Source organism: Mytilus trossulus, chromosome 6 (genome assembly GCF_036588685.1).
Source record: "Mytilus trossulus isolate FHL-02 chromosome 6, PNRI_Mtr1.1.1.hap1, whole genome shotgun sequence".
In the NCBI taxonomy this organism is placed as follows: Eukaryota; Metazoa; Mollusca; class Bivalvia; order Mytilida; family Mytilidae; genus Mytilus; species Mytilus trossulus.
The window spans coordinates 77,334,088-77,350,318 of NC_086378.1; the positions used below are offsets into that span (position 1 = coordinate 77,334,088).

Consider the following 16,231-nt stretch of genomic DNA (forward strand, 5'->3'; position numbering starts at 1 on the left):
ATTCGCAAATTTACAGATCTAACATTGTTGGTTTGATGTTTAGACGAATTGTATATACATAATGTACACAGCCATGTATCACTATCACTGCTGGTGATCCGTTGGATAAATCTGTTGTAGAGTAGTCACTGGCTCAGACGAACTTATAAATATAATTATTTTCTGTGACTATATCTTACATTAATATGTAGGATCCTTTATTTTAGATATTTTAGCCGGATTGTGAAAATAACATTTTTATGCCTTATATATCATGTACTGTAGTACGACGCTATATTAAAACTGACGTGGAAAGGTATCACCCGGCCACCGAAAGCTTCATTTTTTTGAAGCCTAGGTGATGGTGTGGTCTAGCGGGACAGCTACAGTGCAGGCGATTTGGTGTCACGATATCTCAGTAGCATGGGATATTCGTCTAAACATCAACCCAATAATGTTAGATCTGTAAATTTGCGTTCTTCCCTCGCCGGGATTCGAATCCATGCTACTGAGATATCGTGACACCAAATCGCCTGCATTGTAGCCGTCCCGCTAGACCACAATTGTGGTAACGATTAAAGTTATCAATAGAAGGTGAGAAATTATTCCATGAATTCCCCAGAGCAACAAAGCCTTTACAAAAGTCGATTGTCATGTGATTTGACGTTCTTTCGTTATAAAGAATACACGTCATAACTGGTGTCTATGGGTTACGTCGCTCTGTCTTGGAAGAACGTCGGTATTTGATAGATTACAAAGAAAGAGGCATTTAATTTTAACTAACACGTAAGTCATTTTGTTTTTCATGAATTAATAGTTTTTGTTTATCTATGTTATGTCCGTACGACAGTTAGCAATTCGATTTGGAAGAATTTACAGAACTTGTCATTTTGATTGAAAATCAAACATTCAATTTTTATTAATGTTTTTTAGCTCGAAAGTCAAAATCCAAAAGTTAAAAAAACCCTTGAGATTATCGAAATTTTCGAATTATTGCCTTAACGTTAAAAACACTAAAAAAAATTGAATGAATATGTGTTTTTATTTTGTTATTTAAGTTGAGTGAATTTTAAAGTGATAATAGGTCTAATAAATTTTTTAAAAGAAGACAATCTAAAAAATATTAAGTGCCTGAAGATTTATTACGTTATTTTAGATAAACCAAAAAAAATCTGAAAAAACTGGTTTTAATCTGAGCTAAAGGCAAAATCATGAGATACTTCTAGTTTATCTGTGAAATCCAAGTTCGTTTGATAGAAACAAGCATTATCTACAAAAGCGGTTTATGCGTGTCATAATATATTCGACTTTAAACTTTTTTATGTGTTTAAATAGTGAATTAACATTAGTTAAATCATTCATTGGACTGCCAATGTCTTCCTTTTGTATGACACAAAATACAGCACCGGTTCTTTTTAATGGATTGTTTGATTTGTTCTCTTTCTGAACATGCATGGAATATTTTCCACTGTACACTAGGAAACAAAATTCATACAAAGTTCAAAGTTCTTTATTTTCCAATTAAGGGCCCCTGACGGGACATAATGACAACAGTACACAATACATTCTGATTCTTAACACATAAACATATAATGAAGATAAAATTAAAATTTCAATTCACATGAAGAGAATATAATATCATAGAATATATATATATATCAGATAGAATGTCACAACATAAAACAATTGCTATTGTTATTATTTATAAGTTATTTTTTAGTTCTCTCAAAGTTTCTTATCGTTGATTTTTTTCTGCCAGCAAAAATAGTTTAATAATTTATTAATGCGCCATATTAAATTGAGAATGGAAATAGTTTGCTAACAGAGGTCCAACTCGTCTCTTATCTATAAAAATAAGTTGAAGGAACAGATAATACAAGTGACTCAAATGGAAACGGTGCATTACGTTTGCGCGCATTACCATTACATTTGCGCGCAAAAATCATTACGTTTGCGCGCAGCTTTTGATTACGTTTGCGCGCATTTTTTTTGACATGTAAACTCTGGTAAAATACATGTAATAGTACTTATCTATTTATTAATTTGTTTAATTATTAACAAGTATATGTACCCGTTTCGTAAGTCTAAGTCCTCTGTTCACCAACGAGGAGGTGAAAGTGTGAATTCGAGCAGTATAACTCCGTTTTATTATGCACATGCACGCGCACTATTCCAAATAGTAGAAATATGTACATATATGATTCCTTTTTGTTTGTTTTCAATTCTAAGACATCCATTGTGTTGTGAGCGCCATCTCTTGACTTTGGTAGAGTTTGGGTATTCCTTGTTCCTTTTTCGGTAGATAGCCATGGTCAAACTCTTCTTGTCTTTTTTCAATATTTTTTCTTCTTCTGAATGAAGTTGCATGTATGCCTTAAGCTAAAACGAGGATTATCATGATCACTTTCTTCTTAGTTTTAGAATTCTATATGAACAACATATTATTTTAATTAACAAATATTTTCAAAATTAATAATCAAAGTCTCATTTATCATGAAAATAAAAAAAGATATGGTCATTTATAATTAAATTTAATATTTATTTATATTTTTACCTGAGTTTACCTGTAAAATGAATGCGCACAATTGTAATCAAAAGCTGCGCGCAAACGTAAAACTTGTTAATCCCCAAATGCGCGCAAACGTAGTGCGCCCAATGGAAAAGAGACCAAGGGCAAATGCACTTGGACATGTTAGTAAGTGGAATTTTAGATACCCTTTTAACCTTCTCGTGACTGGTGCACAAGAGTAAAAAAATGTTCACTTTAATGCAGAATTCACAAAGGATGATACTAAAAGGTTTTGGCCTCCAAAATCGTATGTAATTATATTTACAAATGCATTTATATATATATAATTACATTAGATGTATGTTTCATTATAATACTTTATTTTGATCGGCAAACTGCACATCACGTGTTATTTCGTAAGTAATTACATCACTCAATAAAACTTTTCATACATGATAACACGTGGTCCCACAATATAGTGCACAGGTAAATAAAATATAAAGATTATTAAATTCGTGTTTTCATGTTCATAGCTAAAATATGTAATTATAAGTATTGAATGCTTCTTTTTGTAACTTTATAGGGTTGTAAAAGCGTTGACCGTGCGCACATTTTTAGTATGAAGCGCTTCCGCGCTTCATACAAAATGTACATCGGTCAACGCTTTTACACCCCAATAAATTTACAAAAAGAACCATTCAATTCTTAAATATACATATTCAACTGAACACTGTTGCATAGAAGTAGCAGGTGCAAGTAAAGTGACAAGTGACAAGGTCATAATGTATGTTCATCTTTAGCTATAAGACAACAAATTTTACATAAAATTTCATGATCTTCATTACTCATCATCCAAATAATTTTTTTCAGGATTTTGTAATTGGGTAAAATTAGAACATTTCAAATAGCATTAACAAGATCATATATAACGTTCTCCGTTATACTTTGTACATGTAAGTAAAAAATGGTTCTCATCTTCTACCTCGCCAGATGAACAATGAATACACAATCTATTTTGCCTGATTAACTTGATATCTTCCTAACTCTATTTGAAGTCTATGAGCTGATATTCTGAATCTGGTGAAAATTCTCCTCTGCCCAAAATCTTTTATAATATTTTAAGCAGTTTTCAAATCCAAAGTTTTTGTTTAAACTTGAAGTACGTACGTAGTTGCCATCTGATAATGATGTTTTTTGTTTTTGTCAAAGATTAATATAATGAATTTTCATATATTTTTCCATGCCTATTTAAAACTATTTGTTTTCATTGATTTAAAGCATGTTAAGTCAGCATGGTTATCAAAAATTAGTTTGTTCTGTATATAAACAGAGCCATACCAAGAAGAATGGGATTTTTTTTCGTACAACTCTATGGAAGTTAAATATGCATCTTTTAGAATTGGAAATTGATTTTTTAAATTTTCTAAACGGTGCTAAAATTTAAGCATTGAACTGACAATATTAAAATGTGTGGGTAATCTGCCAAGTTCTGACAAGAAGGCAAAAATTATACTCTTTTTTCCACAAACTAAAACAAATTTACATAATTTAACATGTAAATCTTCACATTAGAGTCTTTTATAAATTTGATCAAAGGACAAATCAGGGTTTTTTTCAATCTTGCTGTAAAGGGATTAAAATAACCCTAAATTTTACAACCATATAATAATATTGGCGTAATAGTGTGATCGAATACATGTAAGGAGATTTTAGGAGAAGGACAGTGAGAAATAAATTCCTTTCACAGTTGAAAATAAGCCTTTATTAGACCGTTGGTTTTCCCGTTTGAATGGTTTTACACTAGTAATTTTGGGGCCCTTTATAGCTTGTTGTTCGCTGTGAACCAAGGTTCCGTGTTGTAGGCCGTACATTGACCTATAATGGTTTATTTTTTTTTAAATTGTTATTTGGATGGAGAGTTGTCTCATTGGCACTCACACCACATCTTCCTATATCTATCTTTAGACCCTTATGATAAAGTTCATTTTGAGCATAGGAGAAAGATCCAGATGAACAAAAAGTAATTTGTATTTTAGATTAAACATATATATTTATAGTGGATTTGGAAACAAGTTATGCAACTTATATTAATCCCTTTCCACTTTGCGGGTGCGAGTGCTGCCTTGTAGCGGCATTAGCCTACTCTTTTTCGAACTCTACAAGGGTGTCTTTAACGTGCAAGAGATATGGCTCTCTCTTAACACGGGTCAACCACTTATCGTCCCCTTCCGACGGACTATCATCGTTTCCTCAAGACAATACTCGCAAATGGTGTTAAGGGAGAGCCGAAAATTGAGTTCCTGAAATTAAAAGTTATACCGACCGTGTCAGTGTGTCTTGCAAAAATAACATCTTGCTTTTTGAATTATATTGATTATTTTCTTTTTTAAAGATTTTCTTTTTAAATATTTAGTGAATATTGAAATGATATTTTGCTATTTTGAATTAAATTTGTGACAATAAGCTCAAAACAATTGCTGAAGTATAGTTACATTGCAAGTCAATAATTCAACCATGCATTGTGTTTGTTTTGGATACTTTTGAAATTCTAAATAATCTTTGATAAGTATAAACTTATTCAATTCGGAGAGTTTGAAAAAAACATTCGGTCGGCATTTTTTTGGCAAAGTATACTTTTGTTTAAATATTGCCTTGAATTTCATTTTTATCATAAATTATCCGAAATGCCATAATTTGATTATTCAAAAGATCTTTCATTTTGAAAATAGACAAAAGTATTTATAGTAAAATTGATACATAATACAAAATCTAGAAAAGAAATGAAGAACTACTAGAAAATAATTATTTGAATAAAGTAAATAACGCAAAGTTTAAGCATAAAAAATAATACATCTCTAAAAGATATTAATTAAAGTTAAAGGCAGCGAACTATTATATAATAAGCTCAAAAGTAAAGAAAATATAGACGAAGCCTAACTTACAACATGCTTAAAGGGGCGTCAAGGAATGCAGCTATCATCATGAGTTGCAGGACGCTACTGGTACAAAGTACAATGCAATGTAATGTAAATTAATATGTTTTTCTGTATACCTTTGTTCAACTTCATGACTTAGGTGATACCAGAATAAAATGATATACGTGTATAGAACATACGCGTACATGTAGATCATTTTATTTTGGTTGTTCACAGACATTTTCTGGTTATAACAGACATTTTTTTTTGGTGCAACATATGTTTACTTTAGAAAATAATTCTAATGATTATGTGTTTTTTTTTATATTCAACCTGGCGTTTTGACGTTTTCGTTTTTTGAAATATCAAAAGCGAAAACACAAAATAGCTGCATCAAGCGACTATATAAATGCTCAAGCCAATATGTATACTATTCATAAGTATGTATTTCTAATTCAGAACATGACAGACGTTCGTCAAACAAAGAGCGATAGCCGGTGTATAACTAAAGAAAAAGATGTTGCACCAAGCGACACTGCATTGAGAGCAAATTCTACACTTAACACTTACAAAGACCTCAGGAAGAAGACACGGCAGCTACAGGTCTCTAAAACTATCGATCGTCTGAAGAAACAATGGGGACGACCAAACTGTCGTCTGCTTACATCCAGCAAAGAAATGCGACAAGAATTAAACGTACTGAAAGAACAGTATACGACAGTGTGTGAACAAGAATCTGCCTTGCGCAGTCAGATTGCGCTCTTAACAGCCGAGATAGTCTTAGTGGATACGAATGAATACCATCGGATACCGATCAATATGCGAAAAGTCTCTGTAGATCCGATATCTATTCGGAAGATTTCTAAAATAAAGCAACAAAGTTCTTTTGAAAGACCAGGATGTATTACGAGACAGCTGTCAAAAATTCCACAACATAAATGTCGATTTGACAAAAAGAAAAAGTTTCCACCGATTGACTCCGTTCTGAACCAAGGCGTTCTCAGGAAAGGAAAATGTCAAGCAGGAAAGATTAGTAAATCTACACTTAATTCCTGTAATACACAAAAAGGCACTACCGAATTTGTTCGTGAGAATAATTCCATAGTTACTGATGTCCATAGTCTTCATTACTGTCCATATTGTTCATTCTTCTGTAATCCAGCACATGTTCTCTATCCGGGTGTGTTGATGTCCCCGTCAAACTCATATTTGACAGATTTCAGACTGCCAAGATTCAGCGTGAAAGCAATGAAAACAAGTTTATCAAAGGCTGCTGTTGTCAAATAAATAATTATTGAAAAAAATCCATTGAATTTGTTATATTTGAAATTTGTTCTGTGTTGAATTTCATTTAATATTTCATATTGCATCTCATTTAGATGTACATGTTTTTGAAAAGTTATCTTTGAATTTATTATATATTTAATTATTTTAAGTGATATTTGGGTATTAACATCAATGAGGCAGCTAACAACAAACATACTAACATACATGTATACAGTCATGTATGTACACTAAAGTTAAAAGTCTGTTATCAGTTCAACACACAGTAAATTGCAAAAACATAATAAAAACTCGAATACTTTTTTTTAATAGTAAGTTTGTGTTCTGTTTATGTAAAGGACAAGCTCAAAATCATAGTTCGTCTGCATTTGGTATATCTCAGATATAATGATAATTTGTATTCGTCTACAAGTTGGAAAACTGCTGTAAGCCCGCAAGTTGGAAAAGCTCATGATTATGGTTTGTCTACAAGTGTGAAAATCTTACAATAATAGTTAAGCTTATGTGGGAAATGCTATTGAACACGTTGGAGAATCTAATTGATAAGGCTGTGTCTGCATGTTTGAAAAGCTCTTCACATGAATAATGTTGACACTGGAATAGTTGTGACGAAGTCATTAATAGCATAAATATATTTTATTAAGTATTTACACAGTCAAGAAAGATTCTAAAGTTCAAATGTTCGAATGTTCACAAACTGTCTTTAAAGTTGAATTGTTCGAATGTTCAATAAATTGTCACACGGGCACATGATCGTATAGTGGTATACATTTTTGTAACTGTTCAGTCCTAATTAAGTACGTTCGAATATTAAGCGCATGAGTTCCAGCCTACCCACGAGGGGGGAGACCTTGGCGGAATCTCCGGTACCAAAACTTGTACCAAGCTGTCCTCCTTAAAGTCCAAAGCTGGATCTTATATAATTCGGTTGTCCATAAACATTGGCCCATAGCTAATGACCGGTTAGGTATTAGTCTGAATGTTAAATAATTCTAGTCTATGGTTAATTGTCAAACTATGCAATTAACCCATGAAGGATACATGTTATTTCACAGTAGACATGGTCATTTATTGGCTGCAGGATATATGTCTATAATATTTGAACAGATCGTTATTAAGTTCCAAAGCGTACATGATTGTCATGGAATTGTTTAATTCCTTTTTAATAAATTTCCTAATTAATATTCCTTGATAATTAATGATATGAAACACAATTGTGTTACATAGTAACTATGAATGGAACTGGAATGCTCATGAATATTCTTCCTTATTCATAAATATATGAATATCAGGAAAGCAGGAGGATGAAAAATTCCGTCTTGCATTTTTTTAAATGATTTGTAATTGTTCATTCTGTCTTTTTTGTTTTAATCAAAACTCCTGTCCTACCTTATTTTCAAATGTCATCTTGAATTCAAAAGATCACAAAATGGATAAATCTGATCACAATGGATCATACAATATGATGAGATCACAGGCACTTGTCTCAGAAAAAAAGGGTATATAGGGGAATAAATTCTGAGACGGGTGCCTGTGGATGAGATGTGGTATGGTTGCCAACAAGACATCTATCCACTAGAGGCAAAATTCTGTCCATGGAACTCTTTTTTTGTTACCAACTTTTGCCTGGCTTGACTAAATTCGTATTTGGCTAAGGTCAGTTCGTCCGAGAAAAAGTTCGTCGGTGACAAGTGTTTGATGATGACGTCCATTTTTTCTTCATATCACAAACTATATAGGTAAATTTTTCAGTTCAATTAATAACAAACGTTTAATCGTCGACCACACTGTTATGAATTTGATTTTAATCCATCTTCTCAGTCTTCATCATCATCTCCGTCGACGTCATGATATCATCATTTTCCTCATCACCGTTTTAAATAGTATCTGTAGAACTTCCATTTATGAAAAATTATGTTATAACAGTAACCATATGGCAAAATCTTTAATTTATTTGTAGGACCCGGATGTGCGATAGGGATGCTGAAATACGATTGTCACGCGGAAGATAAGTCAGGCGGTGGTTTATGCCGTATTGCGATAGTTTGTTCGCTGATTTGAAACGATGTCTATCAAGTTTAATTCTTGTATTGCATTGCTTGTAATGTATTGTAGTGTTGTTGTCATGGGAAAGTGTTGAAGTCATAATGTCGCATTTTATTAACAATTCATGATACAATTGAACTTTAGGATGTCTCGAGATTATTGTCAGTCAATCAAAAGTGCTGATTTTAATGCAACATATATTATATTTTCGACAAGGAGAAGACCTTAAATGTTGGTTGCTTTGATATTTCTATCCTTTGGTTATGCAAATTAAACTGCCTGGTTTCAAAAGTTGAAAATATGCATATTTCCTTTTTGATTTGAACATCTTTTTTTATAAAAGTGTCCTCTCAACATGTGTAACAGTTCTTTGGAAATGATTTATTTTTTTATTTAATTTCAATATTTAGAAACAAAGACATTTTTGCTGAATATTTACTTTATTAACAAAAATATTAATCGGTGATTTTTTTCATAAAAATTGGAATACATAATCTTCATGCAGAATTAAGTCAAATGTCATTTTAAGATTTTAAAAGACGGCTCCATGTTCTCTTGAAATTATTTTAAAATATGACACGAAATATGCTTCTTTATCCGATAAGTCTCGAAGTTTGACGTCGCAAAAAATACAGTATAATATTTTACAAAATTAAACCAATTCCAAGAATTAAGTAAAAATATTATTGAAATTAAAACATATGTCGCTCTTATACGTTTATATTATAGAAATGTAAACGAATTCGATATTTTATTGTGTTTTTTACTTCATGCAACACATTTCCTTATTATTCCATCAACATAAATTACCAACGACGAAGACAGAATTGACATAATAAGTTATCCAACTGCTGCAATGAACATGTTGACCATTCCTATGTTTGCTGTCCTGTTTTGTTGTGCTGCATTCACTACTGGTACCCTAGCAAAGGACTGCATAGGAGACCAATGTCCGCAAATCATATCTGTTGGGCTAATGAATGGTTTGAAAGCCACGTTGAAAGCTGACCTCGATGTTTCCAAACTTAATAACGTTTTGTTTAAGTATATACAGACAGAAGTGACAAAAGCTGTTAAGTCGGAAGTTGACAAATTACAAGGTAATATGTAATCGGTTATATTTTTATGACCGGTTTATGGCCATTATGTTTTCTGGAATGTGCGTTCGTTCGTTTGTCCCGCTTCTGGTTAAAGTTTTTAGTCGAGGTAGTTTTTGATGAAGTTGAAGTCCAATCAACTTGCAACTTAGTACACATGCTCCTTATGATATGATCTTTCTAATTTAATGCCAAATGAGAGTTTTTACTCCATTTTCATGGTCCACTGAACATAGAAAATGGTAGTGCGGATTGGGCAACCGTGTACTAAGGACATATTCTTGATCTGAATACCTTTATTCATTCACTTACTTTTCGCATAGACTCTCAGCGATTAAATGAAGGTTTGATTACATTTATAAATTATATGTTATATTGATGTTGTTGGGTTATATGTACCATTTCAATCTTCCTAGCAGCTATCATTCCTATGCCATCTACAAGCAACACCGATATGTAGTTTTCAATTTAGACTTGTTTATATTTTTTTGTTTGAGCTTGTATCATATTTTCCCTCCGGTTTATATAATCCGTTCATCCTATATTGACTCTTAAAATTCAAGAGTTTGTATAAAATTGAGGGTAAATTATATGGCCCTTTGTAGACGAAACGCGCGCCTGGCATATGTACAAAATTTAGTCCTGGTATCTATGATGAGTTTATTTCCAAATACCGTTTCGATTCCTTACATCACTGAAGAGACATTTATTGTCGAAATCCGGATCTGGTGTACACAAAAAAATATTGACACCTCATGTTTGTGGCATGACATCTTCACCATCAGCTTCGCTAGCCAAGGGTTACGATCCACCCCAGAACAGGAGTGGATCGTAACCCTTGGCTAGCGAAGATGCTTGGCCACAAGTTTATTGTTTTCTGTTTAGTATTAAATGTATATTAAGATCCATTTTGTTACACCTGCATCTTGTGATCAATTTTATTTGACAATCGCCAATGGCAGTCAGCAGGGTTAGGGAACATCAGTTGTTCGACCTGTTAGTCAAATGCGTATTCTCTAAATATACATACTTTTTCACCTTTTTTGTCTTTTGGAAAATGTTGTTTGTTCTGTATTTAGACCCTTCTACAACTTCTAGGTTTGAACGTAGTTTTCAATTAAGACTTGTTTATATAAATATATATATTAATCCCCAAATGCGCGCAAACGTAGTGCGCCCACATATATATAGTTATGTGCATCAAAAGAGGTAATCGTGTTTTTTATCTCTCGGTTTTTGTTTGTTCTGATTTTCCCTAAATTTTCAATATTATTTTATTTTTATTTTACTCTTTGGCTTTTTTAAGAAAGGTCGATACACTGAATTCGGTATGGTTAAACTTTGATAATTTATGGAATCACTTAGGTACAACTGTAGTGGTCTCCCTCTGAGACATTCATTGTACCTCTCTTATAGAATCTTTTGAATCAGCAATTGCAAATTGGACAAATGACCAAAAGAATGCAGATATAACTGTGTTAAAACTATGGTTAAAAACAGCATTTTGACGCTTAGAAGTGCTGAAAAAATAACCAGCCTAAGAAAAGTTAACAATAAATTAATATCCGAGTATCGATTGAAATATAAAAATAAGAATAAAGATATATATATTATATATAGATGAAAATTAATTGGTATCCGGGCTATTGTTTCATTGACTTTGATAATACTTCCGATATTTTATTGTAGGAGAAAAGTGTATGAAGGGCAGTACATTTGTAAGATGGGGGCGGACTTCATGCGATGGTACAAAGTCGTCATTGGTTTATACAGGTACTAACATGTAAACTTAAATAATGATTCTTTTAGTCGGATTTTAATATGATAGCAAACATTTATACCTTACCGGAAGACCGGCATGTTACCTTATATGATACAGCATTCTGAGTTCGAGAAGACAAGATTTGCAGTTTCAATAAAAACATCTTAACAAGGGATAGGATACTGGTTACTAATTTGATCATGTATCATAATAAAGCATTACATTAGAAAATACATGCAATTCTAGCGGGACATTTCGGTAAATTCTTTCTGCTTATTTATGCTTAATTTTTTGTTAATGATGTTCATTTTGTTTATATTCAAAATACGGATATTTACTTTTATAAATTACGTATTTTTTCCCATCAATCATGTATAAATCATCAAAATTAAAGAGAAATGAAATTGATCCATGATTTTGGTTTTAAAAGAAAAGTAAAGGTAATACAATAAAAAGAAACCCATTATGTGTCAGAATGCTAAAATCCTAACATTAGAAACAAGAGAAGATAAAACATATAAATTAAAGATTTGAATAATTCAAGAAATACTGTGTGGAATAAAATCGGCTGCATGTGGTATGGGATTTGCTCATTATTGAAGGTTGTACGATCACCTTTGGTTGCCTACACCCATGTAGTTTGAACAATTGATTTGTCTCATAACTAATCAATACACATCTCCTACATAATATATTTTTTTTTTTTATTTTAGGATTTATGGCTGGTCCTACTAATTCCGCAAGAGGAAGTGGATCTAATTATTTATGTTTGTCCAGTAATCCTCAAACGAAATCGTTCCCTGTAGAATGGAATCAGAGACCTGGACATCTTTATGGAATAGGCTGGGAACTAACAGGTTAGAAACAACCGATGTTTTAAAATAAATAAGGCAGTTAGTTTTCTCGTTTGAATTGTTTTACATTTCGGATTTAGGGGTCTTTTGTAGCGGACTATACGATATAGGCTTTGCTCATTGTTAAAGGCCGTACGGTGACCTATAGTTAATAATCTATGTGTCATTAAATGTCTTGTGGAGAGTTCTGTCATTGGCACTCATACCAAATCTTCTTTTAATAGAGGCGTTTCACAATGCCTTTATGCCACACAAATCTGAATTATAACTTCCTTGCTAATGTATTAGTACCGGTTGCATGGCTGCATTACTGTACGATAAAAGGTCCAGAAGCAATTCACAAGTGAATTTTAAACAACGATCTAATTTATGCTGAAAATATTTAAAAAAAAAAAAGAGACACCTAATGTTTGATTACTAGTACTTGGCTGTTTTAATAGTGATTATTTGATGACCATAGCAAAAATTTGTTGATTATTTGATAATCTAAGACTTTTTTTTATTATTTGACAGAATTTGAAAAGGCGAAACATCTTCGTAAGCGCTGAACATCCATTTTTTTTTACCTAGATAACTAAGAAGATGTGGTATGAGTGCCAATGAGACAATTCAAGTCCATGCAAGTCACAACGTATAAAAAAATTACCAATTAACGCTGATAACAGTTTGTATACATTGTACAATGTACATCTATATGTACATTTTGGTTTCGTTATATTGATAGGTTGCTGTCTCATTGAAATATACCTAACAGATTTTTTATATTTCAAATTTTGAAATGTTTATTCACGCTTCGGATGCAGCAAATTTATAAAGTGTTTCCCCGCTTTTTCAGGTATTGACAGAAGCAGAAGTTCAAACCACGTGGATGACAAGGATGTCCCGTGTGCTGTGTGTCTGACAAAAGGTAAAACATCATTGATGATTCCTGGCAGAACGTCGTGCTATGCAGGTTGGACCCACGATTACACGGGGTTTCTCGTATCTGTGAGAACACAAAATGGCTTTGCATCAACAGAATATGTCTGCGCAGATGCCGATCCGGAATCTCACGGATCAACAAACTATAATCAGGGCATGATCAGTTTTGTAGAAGTAAGATGTGGAAGCATCCCGTGTTCTAAGTATGGAAACAAAACGAAACTGAGCTGCGTTGTGTGTAGTAAATAGAAATGCAGTTGAATGAACAATATTTGTTTATAATGTTTTCTCTTGAATTTGTTCATCAGTATATATTTGTTTCTAGATAGATATAAAATTGTCTGTAATGTGATAAATAAATAATTATCAAATTGAAGGATTATTTGCTTTGATTAAGTTATTACTAGTATCCTAATCTACAAATAATGTCTGAAACTAAAGAAGATAAGACAACAATCCAAGGTCGCACATAGCCTTGAGACATAGAGGGTAACCCATAGTCTTTGAACTATATGAAATACCATTGTCTACAATATACATGTAGCAATTTCTAAATAGTCCCGACTGAGTCTCAACACTAACCCCTCAACAGTGCAACACGTAGTTTGATTATTTATTTTTGATTGCTTAGCGTTCAGTGGCAAATAGTTCATGCATGTCTATGACGATTAATAAATTAAACGACTGGGAATTTAAAGTCAAAATCTGAATGCACTCTTCCTCGAACGACAGTTCCATAGGAAGTACTCATATCATGTGAACGGAACGTCGAAAATTAATCATACGTTTAATGGCCATTAAAAGCTTTTAGTATTGAAATCAAATTAAATGACAAGATCTGCTTCTTGCATGTTAACATTTTTTGTTGGTTTTATAAGTAAGGGGCGTACTGCATTTTACAATCAATGTTTCTTTGTGTTGTTAGTGCCGTTTGTTTGCTGTCTTATTGACATGTACCCCATATATTCTTCTATTTCAAAAACATACTTATTATTTTCTCTTTTATGTGGACGTGAGAAAATTATAAAAAAAAAAGGTAATGCATCATTTGGTTGTCTCTTCACAATTTTTTTTTTTTTATAATAGCCATCACTCTTTTTTGTCGTTCAAAAAATGGACGAGGAATTAATGCTACCAAAGTTAATCAAGAAAATTCAAATGAATGAATCTTTAATAATTATTATAAATTAACAAAACAAATATTAACAAGAACAAGAACATGGTTTAGAAATACAGATACATAAATAAATGTGTTTGTGTATTATAACTTTCTTCTTTCCATGACGTTTCTACAAATATCTACACATAGTTTTTAGGATTAAAAGCATGTGCTAAGTTACAATAAAATGTACTGATTTCTCTTGATACGTCTGCATGTTACTTCTCACGCTCCATAGAGTTACAAAGTATGGTTTACTTCTTGAAGGCATTAAAATGTTTCCGGAGGCCTTGCACAATGGTACTATGGTTTACTTCTTGAAGGCACTGAATAAACTTCCGAAGGCCTCGCACCACGGTACTATACAGCAATTAACACAAGTAGAATAAATTCTTTGACAAAGTCCACAATTAATTTCAAAAATCTTCATGCAAGGTGAAATGATCCAGATATGATAGAAAGCAATGATAGCAAATTCACAGCCCCACTCAGCCGCAATGCAGACACCATAGAATATTGTCATTATGTTGTAGCAAAGAAGCTTCCAACAAACGAAACATTTAGCAGATAGTTTCCATACACAGTCAATACTGTGCACTCCATCGGGTTCGCCAAACACATCGTTGAAATGTAGAGTCTAAAAAAAGAAGAAATACATATAGAAACATATATAATATAATATTATAACTGTCAACCTAAGTACATTCAATTTAATAATACTGTCCTAAAATTCTGAATTCGTTACTTCGTCTACCGTTACCTTGAACTGTAATATGACCTGATATATTCACTCAACGGCAGGTTGTCAAAAATGTTAAAAAAAAAATTAGGAAATCTCGGAATGTTTTTTTTTAAAGACGAGAAAAAAACCGGTCAACTTTGATAGTGGTCGTGCTACTTTCGGTTGAAAGCATTTTGAGAAAAAGCAAATCCCTTTTATTCATTTTACTCAAAGGCCATGTATTACTATTGGATTGCCCTCATCGGCAAAGTATAAACTTATATACATGTTTTGTGCATCAATATCGTCTATTTTAAAATCTGCTTTTGAATTATGCACTAGTACAACAGGCTTAATGAAAGGTTCCAAAAGTTCGGAAAAAAGTTGGAAACGCTATGAAAACTTGGTACCATTTTTAAGATAATTGAAATCAGTATATTTCTATCTTAAATTTTTAATCAGTTATTTTGATTTGAAAATCATTAAATAATTGTTTAAAATAATGAGATAGAAAGAAAATTTACATACCCCTAAATGTGAATTGATTCCATTGGGATCTCTCTCAACCAAATCTATTTCACTACCGATTGTATTCATTCTGTCAACTTTTTTTTTTTTTTTTTTTTTTTTTTTTTTTTTTTTCTTCTAGAAGCACTCAGACTGAAGGGTATGGAAGACAATTTCAACACGAAAATTACAATATGACTTATAACTTTTATCTAATACAGTAATATGATTAGTATATAATATTAATAATTAATAATTGTTAAAGAGTGATGAACATATATGCATAGAAAGAAGCTGGGTTTGTGCTTTATTTATTAACGGATGCCTAGTGAGTTAACTAATCTTTATTTAACCAATAATTTAAAAACAATTAATTTGAAAAAAAAGAGAAAAAAAAAAATAATAATATTGGGATGCAGGCCTCAACCTTCATTCTCATGTTGGTGGAAGAGGTATATGTGGCCAAAATTTTGTCAT

At 32.2% G+C, this 16,231-nt stretch overlaps 3 protein-coding genes across 3 annotated transcripts; 2 read left to right on the forward strand and 1 right to left on the reverse strand.

The window, feature by feature from the left end:
• The first annotated feature begins 692 nt into the window (after positions 1-692).
• Positions 693-6,817, forward strand: LOC134723761 (uncharacterized). Its single transcript, XM_063587310.1, has 2 exons — positions 693-765; positions 5,863-6,817. Exon 2 carries the CDS (start codon positions 5,866-5,868, stop codon positions 6,688-6,690), a length of 825 nt encoding a protein of 274 aa, XP_063443380.1. The 5' UTR covers positions 693-765; positions 5,863-5,865; the 3' UTR covers positions 6,691-6,817.
• A 2,264-nt stretch (positions 6,818-9,081) lies between these two features.
• On the forward strand, positions 9,082-13,679 carry LOC134723762 (short-chain collagen C4-like). The gene is made up of 4 exons (XM_063587311.1): positions 9,082-9,833; positions 11,520-11,603; positions 12,306-12,449; positions 13,282-13,679. Exons 1-4 carry the CDS (start codon positions 9,590-9,592, stop codon positions 13,614-13,616), a joined length of 807 nt encoding a protein of 268 aa, XP_063443381.1. The 5' UTR covers positions 9,082-9,589; the 3' UTR covers positions 13,617-13,679.
• Positions 13,680-14,789: 1,110 nt separating this feature from the next.
• On the reverse strand, positions 14,790-15,860 carry LOC134723763 (caveolin-1-like). Its single transcript, XM_063587312.1, has 2 exons — positions 15,776-15,860; positions 14,790-15,163 (listed from the first exon to the last, which is right to left on the reverse strand). Exons 1-2 carry the CDS (start codon positions 15,842-15,844, stop codon positions 14,837-14,839), a joined length of 396 nt encoding a protein of 131 aa, XP_063443382.1. The 5' UTR covers positions 15,845-15,860; the 3' UTR covers positions 14,790-14,836.
• Between the last annotated feature and the right edge of the window lie 371 nt (positions 15,861-16,231).